This window comes from Megalops cyprinoides, chromosome 7, assembly GCF_013368585.1.
Source record: "Megalops cyprinoides isolate fMegCyp1 chromosome 7, fMegCyp1.pri, whole genome shotgun sequence".
NCBI lineage: Eukaryota > Metazoa > Chordata > Actinopteri > Elopiformes > Megalopidae > Megalops > Megalops cyprinoides.
The window spans coordinates 18,663,335-18,675,577 of NC_050589.1; the positions used below are offsets into that span (position 1 = coordinate 18,663,335).

The 12,243-nt window shown below is 45.3% G+C and overlaps 1 protein-coding gene across 1 annotated transcript; it reads right to left on the reverse strand.

Annotated features, from left to right (window-relative positions):
- Positions 1-421: 421 nt before the first annotated feature.
- Positions 422-4,484, reverse strand: irf10 (interferon regulatory factor 10). Its single transcript, XM_036533544.1, has 8 exons — positions 4,078-4,484; positions 3,310-3,499; positions 3,078-3,154; positions 2,683-2,803; positions 2,335-2,445; positions 1,754-2,140; positions 1,165-1,283; positions 422-649 (listed from the first exon to the last, which is right to left on the reverse strand). The coding sequence occupies exons 1-8, from the start codon at positions 4,249-4,251 to the stop codon at positions 521-523; spliced, it is 1,308 nt and encodes a 435-aa protein (XP_036389437.1). The 5' UTR covers positions 4,252-4,484; the 3' UTR covers positions 422-520.
- Between the last annotated feature and the right edge of the window lie 7,759 nt (positions 4,485-12,243).

The window sequence follows — 12,243 nt, forward strand, 5'->3', positions numbered from 1 at the left end:
GGTTAACAAGGGGGATGCATTTTGGTCATTTTGCTAACAAGGGGGATAGCATCCCCCCTCACTCCCCCCTCAAATCGCCTACTGTTTACCTCTATATGATGCACTGAATTACAAAAATATATATTTCACCACAGAAAATATGTTTCAATGTTTAAAAGGAAAAAATAGCTGCCCCTAAATCACAGAAAGGTTATAGCACTTCAGAAGCTGACTTATCTGCTCAATGAGTACATTCAAACGAGCAAAAAATGCAGTGACTAATGATGTGTGTATCTACCAATCTGTATACAATGTGAAACACCAAGTGCAAGATAAAGCTCATTTTCTCATAATTTGTCTCATTCTCCTGCCTTCACCTTCCTTCTATCACGCTCTGCCCCCCCCCCCCTCCTTCCTTTGCCTCAGATTCTTTCTCCTGGTCTCTCTGCATCCTTTCCTCTTTCCCCCTGCCTTCTTATATGAAGTAAGGCAGTGCGTGCTCTGGGTTCTACCACAGTAATCAGTAGAGACTCGCCAGGTGTTATAGCTGACCTAGGCACAGTGTGTTTTGTTGGTTGTCCTCGGTTCTGGTCTTCAGCACTTGAATCCGTGGCACCACCTCCAACCTCTGCATGTTCACCAACAGGTTTCTGGCGAACAAAGGTTCAACCTACCAGGGAACAAACAGTGTTAGACTCGTAGGAATGTCTGGGCAATTCTGCCACTTGCTGGAACATGACTAGTTCTGTTACTTGCATTTCCAGTCTGTGTGATTTTTATCTCTAGCTGTATTCATTCATATTAAGATAATAAGCATTGTCAATCATACATCACATTTCACAAGTCTATCACTGATCATACAGCCAAAGCATTGTGGCTGAAGTCTTTTTGTACATAACTAGCTATGTTTACAAGTACTGAAATGTAAATTATTCCTGTTAATTTTCAAGATAAATTGCAAAAATTATATTGTTGATCCTTTCAAGATGTGTGAGTGAAATAGCCATAGACTGAAGATGCATTTTTGCATCATAGCTAATGTTTTGTAGTTAGTTAACATTTGTCAGATGCCAGTGTAAAATCAGAATCAGTTCTCAGAGCAGTCAAAATAAACCTGGTCCACATCCCTATAACCCATTGCCTGCTTAAGACAGGGTCATTAATGCTGCAGTGGTCCCCACTCACTCGTGCTGTGATGAGCTTCTTGGCCTTGCTCTGGCCGGATTCAGGGAACTCCTCACCGAAGCAGAGGTCGATCTCAAAGCTGGGTTTGGGTCCACTCTCTTGCAGGAACTGCTGAAGCTCTGTGCAGTCAACAGAGAATAGACATGTTTGTGTCTGGTTTGTATTAGGAGGTGCCAGTTCAAGAGACCATGAAGTCTTCAGGAAAATAACCCCCGAATTTGGATGTTACAGCCCTCAGGCAGGCACCAGTGGGTTTGGGAGAAGTTTATCTGAGCAGGAACAGGTTAACTGTGGTCTCGTCCGTGAGTCTTCCTGCTTACTTTTCTTGAGCCAGGGAAGGAGAAAGGGAAGGTACTTAGAGACCAGGAATAGAAAACAACAGATTGCACTTCATTCATTTCTTTTTATGGTCAAAATGAGATAATAGACTGACAGAAAAGAGAGTCATTATGCCAAACCTCTAAATGATATGGATGCTACCTGTTATTCAGCAGGTTATATGTGTATATTTGTCATTGAAATGTAGCTTCTCTACCTCAGGGAAGAGTCAATAATGTGTCTGTTTCGGCTGTTCCGCCTGGGTTCCTACCTTTGAGGAAGATGGGTGTGTCCAGCAGCTTGCAAGTCTTCTCCCGCTCCAGCTTATTGGGGCGGTCACGGTGCTGGGCGAGAGGGCCGCCCCAGTACACACGGCCCTGGCAGAAGCGCTTGATGAACACCCCATCAGGGGCCACCCACACCAGCACGCCCCGCTCCAGGTGGGGCAGCAGGCGGGCCATGGCCTCGGTGATGCCGGGCGGCACGCACACCACTTTGGGAGGGGGGAAGCAGACCTGCTCCGCTGTGCAGGGCCCGTAGATGCGCTCGTTCTCCATCGGGACGGACCCGTGCAGGATCCAGCAGCCATCGGGCGTGCTGGTGGTGACGTCCTGGACCAGCTGGCCCTGGTAGTACAGGCGCACCTGCAGACGGAAATCTGAGAAGACAGCAGTCCACCCCATTCACATCAGCACCTTCAATTATGGGGAGCACATTCCTTCTAAAGTACTAAAAACAATGGTTTTACATTTGTAAAAACTAATAGTTGTATAGATTTTGTCACCTGTTTTTGGGGGTTGAGACAGAGCATAGAAGTCACAATTTGTTGGGACATGAAAGGAATCACAGTACCTGTGATTTGCAACCCTGTTTGGTGGATTGTTGGTAAGAAGGAACCAGTGGAAACAGAACCTGTCACTCCAGATATGCACCATGAAGAGGATTCAGTTTTCGCATGTCCTGCTGTAGACAGAGAATCGAGCTATCACTTGCCTCGCTTGTAAGTCACTGTCTCATTTGTAAGTCGTTTTGGATAAAAGCATCTGCCAAATGAATAAATGTAAATGTAAATGTAAATCAATTTCCCGACAGCTCAGCTCTGTACACTATACGTGGATTCTATAAACACGCATTTATTTCACTATGCCAAAACAATAGGCATGCCTATGTCCTATGCTGAGTGCACATTATGACACTGACCACTGTCTGTGGGGGCTCTCTGGGCTTGTATCCGCGTGTCCAAGGAGATAGAACGCTGGTTCTGACTACTGGAGTCCATCCTCTGCCTCCAGTCTGCATCCGCCTCAACGTGGGAGCCAAACTGTGGGAGACAACAGTCTTTTAACTCAAGTAGGATAAGGCTGCATTTGCACAGACTCGACAGAGAATGAAGTCACCTCTCATTCCGTCACAGCGACCCACACTCTCCACAAATACGGTTTCTCTCCATCACACTAGGTGGCAGCAGTGCACCACGCGGGAGCACCGTCCGCCGCACAGTCTGGCTGACGTAGATGACGCTTGTGTTTGTGCTGACGGCGGACAGACAGACGGAGATAAGATACGCAAAGCTGTCGGGTCAGGATTAGTGCTACCTGGTGGAGACTGGCTGGGACGCTAAGGGGCATGCCAGGCTGACTGCCCACGAAGATCACAGGATTCCCTGGGGACTCTGAGACAAGGGAGAGAAAGAGAGAGCCACTGGCTCAGTGGAACAGGGTCTGACTATCCGAGTGCCAGTGTGAGCATCATCATGTTCAAGGGCACAGAGAGGTCGTTGTGCCAGGGCACACTCAGCGCCTTACCACCTGCCTCTGGCTCGCTTACCTGCCCCGCTGCCTCCCTCTGCCTGGATCTGGTACACCTTGTAGGGCTCGGAGATGTCCAGCTGACTGCGCTGGGGGACCTCCTGGAAGTCGGTGCTCTTGTTCAGGGCACATCGCAGTCGGGTCTTCCAGGTGGAGGGGTCAGCTTTGTCCTTACCCTCCCTGTACTTCCCCTTATACACTGCCCAGGCCTGAGGCAGACATGTAAACACGTACACCATCACCGTGAAAGCAAGCGCATACATGAACTCGCACACACGCACACGTCCATGAGCATACAAGTGCATGTGCGGAGTCCTCAAATGACATTTACAACCAATGTGTTATCCAAAGGAATGCTCAGGTATATACCTTCTTTTTCAAAATATTTTCAAAACAAAGCTGCACATACATAAATATACCCATTTGTGGCTGATTCTACATACTTCTTTAATATACTCATTTAATTTACTGGATCTGAATAAGTGTTCCTTTTTAACTTCCACAGCTCCCTACTCAATAAACGACGATATTGTTAAATTTAAGAAAACGTCCACCAGTCTCTAGCAAGAAAGCATCCATATGGTATTATAACGTACAATACCATATAGGAACGATTTTGCTGTGTGGGAAAGACTAACAATCCCTTGAATACCTATATGTTTTATAGTTTTGTTTTGTTTTTTTTTTCAATGTTTTAATAAGCTTAATACTATCATTTTCATTACTAATTTCCAACAGAAACAGATATAAGACCTTAACATTAAATGAGATTAGTTTGTTGTTTTACCTTGAACAGTGCAGCGTCTTCGTTCTGCTTGTAGTCCTGCTTTGCTGCATGTTTCCAGGGTATTCTAAACATGGTTTTCTCCTGATTTTCCCAGCTGAGTCCTGCATATTTCCCGCTGTCTATCTGAGCAATTAACCACTCACGCAGGCGCATATTCTTACTGGTGTCCTTCATCTTAGTTTGAAAAGGGAGTAGAGGCGATAATTAAAATTACTTTTGCTAATCAAACTTAGCTACCTTGCGACAATGTAATGACAGCGACCATCTGTCTGTCACATGTGCAACAGAACTCTTTGTTGGAATCGGAGATATTTCTTTTTAATGTTATAACTAGAGTTGTCTTAGAAAACTTCAGTTAAAGTAAACCAAGCGCATATCCGCTTAAATTTGTTGGAGGTACGCATGGCCTAAATCTTGCATTTGAGAGAACGCATCCAACGTTGGCAATAATCTGTTTTAGAAGTGAAAGTAAAAGTAAGAAGTGAAACAGTTTTGGTTTCCTGCCTAACTCTGGCGCTCAGGTAAAAGGTAGACTTATCAAGCTGCCTTTCGTGTTGCGAGGTTATTATTTTTTATTACTATTATTTTTCAGATGTATATTATAAACAATTAAGTGGTTCAAAAAGCGTTTCAGGACCATGTCCTAGTGACTGACAAACATGAGTGTCATAACCGTAATCATATATTATAGATATGTGAAGGTAAAAAAAAAAAAAACCAAAACAAAACGTATTGTTCACTTACAACAGACATTTAAATGTAAGCTGAAATGAATAAATGAAGATATTTTGCAAATTAGTCTACTGTTATTATTTATAATAACTTACATGAATGACATAATTATCTGTTTATTTCCTTTATGTCTTGTGTCTTCAGAATACACTTTTGTTTGAGGGCATTATTTTCTGTGGAATCATTTTGCAACAGAATCCTACAAACTCCTACCTCCTGACATTTCAAATGGTAGTGAACTACTTCCCTAGAATTACTATGGTAACACTTGTGTTTGTTGTAAATTGATTTGGTGAAGAGCAATGCTGTTTGTGTCATGTCTAAAAAAGATTTTTTAAAGGTTACTAAGGTCCTTGGGGTTTACCAGTGATATCTTCTCATCAGGACAAAGATGGCTAAAATCCGGCATTGCCAATTAAGAGAAAGGTCAGTTTGTATGTATGTCAGGGCTGATTGCTTACATAATCTGAAGTCTACACAAACATTCTAGATTTCCATTTGTAAACATGTTCATCTAATGTGTATGTGCATTCATGTGTTTGTAGTGTGAGGTCAACTTTACCAGTTGCATCACGCAGATTATGGCCCATGGGAGAGAGTTCATGGCTATTTCACTTCTCATTGGTCACTAAATTGATGCCTAAAATGTATGAGCTGGCAGGACATTAGTTCACGTTACAGGTGTTTTCATTGATACTGTTTGACATCTCAATTAGGTTGAAGATATTCTAGTTTTTTCTGGCAATAAAGCAGCAATTAATTGTTGTGGATGTTAAAAAATAAACTCTTAAAACAAAAGTGGCACATGTCAGTGGAGAGGATTTGGGTATGATGTAGCGATGATTTAAACAAGGAAAACATTGTAGCAGCATAAATAAGTGAAGTGATGGTGAACCACTACACAGTATAGGCTCCCTTCGGATAAACGCTGCCTACCTAAGTAAATAATCTCTTTGCACACATTCTGGGAGCAGACACTCTACAAATCATGCCTCGTTTTTTGCTTCCATGACAAACGCAACAGAGAGCATCCCTTCTGTGTTACCATGTGTCACCTTTGACTCATCATTCTCTGAGTCAAAAAAAAACAACTTGTTTTCCCCAAGATAATAATGTAGTGAAGACCACGCAGTGCTTTATGTATGGGAGGAGTGTCATTGGTGATGTTACAAAGGAAGAAGTATTTGTCAAACGGTCATAAACCTGCTCTGAGACTTGATGGTCTGGTCACCTGACAGGAGGAATCCTGTATATGTATAAACTTTGTCTTGGCAGGCATCTCGTCAGTCATGCCATTCGAGTGGGAGTCTGGAGGAGGAGCTAGGGTGATAAAGGGTGGCATTCGCTAGCAGAAGCAGGGGATTTCCTGTCGAGTGGCACTGGAAATTGCAGTGCCAAAAAACAAAGATCAGGGGCCCTGCTCCCCTGCCACCTCAATGCGTATGTGCAAACATATTCAGGCATATCTCTCAATAGAGGAGAGCGACAATGGCATGTTGAGTGGGAGGTAATGGTTTAATGGCAGTGGTCTTATGTTCCAACGGACATACTTTGCATGTAAAACTATGAATCACAGAGTGAAACTTAATTTTACATTTTAACCAAACTCTTTACCAAAACTATGGTTACATTGTATAGGAAGAAATGTGGCATTAAGTATCTTTTCATCTCCATGTACAACATCTGTCTTTAACCACAGAACACAGCTTGGTATCTTATGTTGTTTATTTATAGTTATAAAGAAGCTTGGGGTCTTGCATTGAGATCATTACGGTTAAATTCATTTACCATGCATGTCCTTGTCACTGAATTTATCTGTGAAGCAGGTTCAGACAAAAATGCAATTATGGTCTCTTTCCATTCATAAGCAAAGCAAATTATTTTTCAATATGTCTCTTTTTAGATTTTTTTTTAGATCTTTTCATGAATCATTTCAACACTTACTACAAAAGGGGAAATTACCCGGAGGGGAGTTGAGCTGTGCTACATCTTCCATTCGTGGGCAGGGACTTTTCTCCTTTCACTCTTTAGCTACCCACAGAGCACGCGCACACACACACACACCCACCCACATACCCACACTCATGCAGGCACACAAACATGCAGGCCTACACATATACACACACACACACACACACACGTATGCACATACACACACATACGTACACACACACACGCACACACACACAAACATGCAGGGACATCTACTTTTGTTTTGTTCACTGCTGCATACAGCTTCCTGTTCACAGGCAGACCTGCTCAGGCTCCTCCCTCAAAGCCAAGAACACAGATAGCAGGCACTGAAAGTGAAACTATCAAGTGCAGCCACCACTGTGACCTCCCGTGCTTTGATACACAATGGACCTCCACCCCACACATGCAGCTGGAGCAGGATTAAAGGAGCCGAGCATCTCCACTTTCTGCACACTACACTCTCTTCAAACAAAGCCTTGTCCATAATTAACCCTGAGCAGTTCTACAGAATGTGTGCAAGTTTAGTAAGGAGATCCTGCAGCTGAGCAGCTGAAATTGTTATGCAGGGGTGGGCTGGGGTGGGGGGTGGGGACATAAGATTTCTCCAGCAGCTGCCTTTGTTATTGAAGCACTAGATTGTCCTGGAAGAGCTGGCCTTCCCCTCTCCAGCTGCTGTGATGGCCCCTTCCCCACAGCAGAGGGGGGGGCCCTTTCATGTTCTCTCCAGTCAACCTCCCCTTCCAACCCCCCCGCCCGCTACACACACACCATCAGCAGCCTGAGCAAGGCCCATCTGGAGCGTGCATCCATCACAGTCATGCCATCATCCACACGGTCACCGTCACACCTGCGCCACCCAGAGGAGACCTGTGTCATGCGCGTGAGCATGGAGGGCTTCTCCAAAAACGTGTCTGTGAGCAGGGCTGTGTGGCGAGAGACCGGATGCATGACACCTCAGCTGTGACAGTTTGAGCTCAGAAAAGGCAGTGAGAACTAAAGTTATGTGTGATGGCTGCAAAAATAGGAAGTACACCTGTTTAGTCCTCTCTCTCTGTTTTCTCAAATCCTTTCTTCCTATCTCCCTCTCTTTCTCACCAATATTGGTAAGGGGATATTAAATTGACCTGTTGAAAAACATTCCTCTGCTTCACGTGCCTCCATTACTCAGATAGCTAACTCAGTCAGCATCTGTAGTGGCGCTCCAAGCAAAGCACGTTTGTTGCACAAGACCTCTGCTCCGCTGAACTCTCAGTTCTGGATATGACAGATTGTGTAAATGTTAACTCTGGAACTAGGAGCCGATGAGAGGCGTGAGCAGAGGGATTCTGCGGACATGAGGAAGGAAAGGCCACGCAGCAAGTGTGCTGGCTCCCAAGCTAAAGAAGACAGCACGCCTAGATGCAGGTCCGCAATTTGTCTGCATGTCTTGTCTGCACAGTGGGATGAAGTGGAAGGATATCGCCAGCAGGGGGCGGGCTTATCTCTTGCCGCTGATTGCCAAAGCGGGGTTGCCCGCAGCTGAATGTGAGAGTCGGCCGGCATTCTGCCAGCCCAAAGACAACACTGAGACAGCTTTCGGCAGTCCCAGCGAGAGGTGCGGCTGCATTGCGTCCTTCCCTGCGTGACCTGAACGCTGTTGGCGCGCTCCCGGGGGGACGTGAGCGTGGAGACATCAGTTGGCCGCACCAAGAGAGATCCCCTGCCAATGCTTCACAATGAGTTCCCGGGTCCACAAATCCCCGTGTACCAGACAGCAGCAGAGGGGGGGGGACAAGCACTCCTTTGTGTCAGAGAGTGTGTGAGTGCGCAAGAGGACAAGGGGGTACAGGGGCTTGTTTGGGGGGGGGGGGGGGGGGCTGGGTCTTCATACCCCATGATAGACGGAGTGGGAACACTGGGACTTTGTGTGTGTGTGTGTATGTGTGTATATATGCATGTATGTATGTGTATGTGTGTATGTGTGTGTATGCTCACATCCGAGTCTCTGTGTTTGCGTGTGAAAACAAGTTCTCATTTTCTGCCATCTGAGGGCGGACAACACCCAGGCTCACACCCGGGAACATGGAGATTTTCTTTCAAAGCTGGATATTTATATGTATTTTTGTTTACTCTGACACTCGGCCTTTGCCAAATTCTTTCTCCAGTCCCCCACCTGCTAATCTGGAATCAGTTTAAAAGGAACCTAAAGCTGAGCGATTACTCCCTGCCTGGGCCCTCGCCAAGCTATTGCCTTTCACAGCACTGCATGACTAAACTATGCTAGGCATGGCAGTACCTCTCTCTCCTTACCCATGACAAATGCAATATGTGTATTATTGTAATCTGTCTGTACCTCCTTATCATCAACTAAACACACTTATGTGTTGTGCGAGAACATTGCTGGTGTGCAGATAGTATGAAAACTAGGGCATCCTCAGCTCTACTCAGTTCTGTAGAGCTGCATCAGTTTTGACACAGGCTAGTTGTTTGTGTTTGAGTACGCATGTGTATTTGCAAGCGTGTGTATGTATGCATCTGTGTGAGTGTGTGTGCGTGTGTGTGCGTGTGTGTGTTCAGGCACCATCTGCTCCCCTCAGAGATCAGAGCATCCAGCTGCATCTGAAACACCCGTCTGGACCCCAGCAGCTCTGGCCTGGGACCATTCCTCTGTAAACTGATAGTCTTCCTGTTGCTGATTCGGTGAGGGATTGGAAATGATAGGATTCAGAGGAACGAACGCATTATTGAAACCTGGAGACCCCTAACAGCCCCATTCGGGTAAGTGTCCTCAGCTGTTCTGGATGAAAGGGGAGGTGGATGGAATGCAGGCTCTCGTCGCAGGCGAGCGCTGAGTTAACTGCAGAGTTCAGCCTGGAAGTGCAAGGCAACGGTCTGACCACGGGGACCACCGCAGGTGACATCCCTCCATGTTGTTAGAGGGGGGTGGTGGCCAGGCCCCCAGAGATTAAACAGAATCAAGCGCTTAAGTTCCATAAATAAACACTCTGTTCCATCAGTTTTGACTCTGTGCCTCTGTGAGGCAACAGTCAACTGCAGGACACAGAGAGCGCAAAGTTTGCAGACACAAGGGGGGACGTGGGAAACCTGGTGTAGGGTGTGATGAAAGCTGATTGGGTTTTGGATGTAGGAGGGGTCGGGGGTGGGGAGGGGGGCAGGGGTGTCCAGCGCACATTAACTTTGACCCACATTACCACTCCATTAACCTTTGACCTCTGGCTGGTCACTAAGGAGCTGACGAAGGGCAAGATTTGGTGCGCAGCTCCCGAGAGCAGGGAGAGAGCCGCCTCTGGTGGACTGGAAGCCTGCCCTGTCCCCTAGCCGCGCAACGCCAAGCGCTCTGTGACCCCTGAGGGAACACATGTTCCCCGTTTGCGAGTCTGCGGGTGGCACCGCCCGCTAATCTGAAACAGCCCACCATAAACAGGATGTCAGAGAGGGGCTCAGGGCAGGGCTGGACAGAGCAGCCCAGTCCAGCGCCCCCCCCCCCCCCAACCCTCAACCTTCTACACCGAAGGTGAATAAGAAATGAGGTACTGCAGGTCCATCTTGCACTTCTGCGCTTTTCCCTCATGCACACACTGCCATCCCACACTCCTGTGACTCTCTCTCTCTATCTCTCCCTATTTCTAACCCCCCATTCCACACCCATAGTGTCCATGTGACCTCTCTAACATTTTTGTCTCTGAGTCTTACTCTTTGTCCCTCTGTCTCTGCCTCCTGTTTGTGACCCTCCTAATGCCTGAGTGTCCCTAATGCTATCCCATCTCTTAGCTGTAACACAGGGACTCCAGACTAATAAATAGCCTCACCATGTTTGAAAGCATCTGGTGCATCAACAGCTGTCAGTGTGAAGTATTTCAGGAAGGGGTTGTGGTTTTTTTTTTTTAAAAAAGTAAAGAGTTTTCTTCCTCACCGTTCTCTCTCATTTCCCCTTAATTCCCCTCTCTGTATCTTCTTCTCTCTGCCTCTCTCCCTTTCTCACTCTTGCTGTCTTGAATTGATATTAGGATCATTGATGATTTCTTATACATTTATATAACTGGTGTTCTGCAACAGTATACATTTACAAACCCACCATGTTGTGCAATTATGTTACTTACAATGTGTCAATGTGTCATTGTCAATTGCCTTCCAATTACGTGTGAGAAAAAAGTTCCCTCTACACACTGCTCTCCCCCTGGTGTCAGAACAGGTAAATGACAGAAGAAATGTGAGCATCATTTTCCACTGTGGATACAAAAGTGAAATTAAAAATTGTTTGGCAACAATGTTGTGAGTAACTCTGGTGTGCTCAGTGGAGAAAAGCGGTCAAGCAAAGATGCTCAGTGGATTTCATTAGGTTAAGAAAAAAAAATTTGGGAATCATCAGGCTCCCTGCCTGCAGATTTTCTTGGTGAAAAATCAATCCATGAAGACAGAATAAAGTTTCTTCGTTTTTTATTGAACTAGTTTTGTACTAAAACATTGAAGTCAGGAGAGGGCAAAATACCTTTTTTGGCATGTTGTACTGCTCTCAAATGCACTCAATAAATATTTCTCTTAAATAAGAAAAGTGGTTTCTTCACAGCAGAAGGAGAAATAGAATATCCTGAAATGAGCTGACCAAGGCATTAAAGACGCATGTTCCCTCACACAACAGTCCTCTTTCTGCCCCTTATTGTTTCATAATGCAATGTAGCTAGCACTGCACATACTTTTCTACTTACTTACTCTGAAACTGCAGTCGAACTGACCAGAATTTAAGAAACAACACTGTACTGCAAAGACTTAACACATCTCTAAAGAAATGCCACAAAGTCTCTCGCGTCCTCTGCGTTTTGGTGTTGGCCACGTATCATATATCCTGACCTTACCCCCTAACCTCCTCCCAATATCATTACAGCAACGTTAAGAATTCAGAGGAAGTGCCTGAGATATTCCCATGGCACGCCTGCGGGCATTTAGTCATGACCTACGATAGAGTTACAGCTCTTAAACATAACCATTTTGTCAAAGTTTACAGGGAAACAACCGTCTGAAACTGTGGTGAGGTCTGCTACGCTGACGTATGCGCAGCCCAGGGAACAGTTTCCAAAACGTAGTGTCATTTTTTTTGCTTTTTTTGCAGCTCTCGAGACCGTTTTTATTTTTAAAACGCAGTTTTTGGTGTCATAAGCAGAACAAAACATCGATGCATTGTATAAAAAGGAACTGGAAGAAATGAGAAGTTTGACACAAGGAGAATGGTAGATGAGATCAGCTTCCCCTTTACATCCAGGCCTGGAAATAAATACACTTTTATCTGTCTTTAAAGAACTATTTACACAATATCATACAAAGGATTCATCTAACACTCTACCCTCCTGTAGCCAGGCCTTCTAGAACACCAAAAGAAAAACAAAGGAAAAAATATCAGACAGGTTTACACAACAGAAGAAACTTTGAAAGTGATTGTGTGGCTGTGTACTACTATACAACCAC

Bases quoted from the DNA above. Each gene is read 5' to 3' on its own strand.
- irf10 (XM_036533544.1), bottom strand. From the start codon at position 4,251: ATGAAGGACACCAGTAAGAATATGCGCCTGCGTGAGTGGTTAATTGCT. The intron at 3,155-3,309 runs GTAAGCGAGCCA...CCCTTGTCTCAG, and splicing joins AGAGGGAGGCAGCGGGGCAG to AGTCCCCAGGGAATCCTGTG. The intron at 2,446-2,682 runs GTCAGTGTCATA...CTCTGTCTACAG, and splicing joins GAGAGCCCCCACAGACAGTG to CAGGACATGCGAAAACTGAA.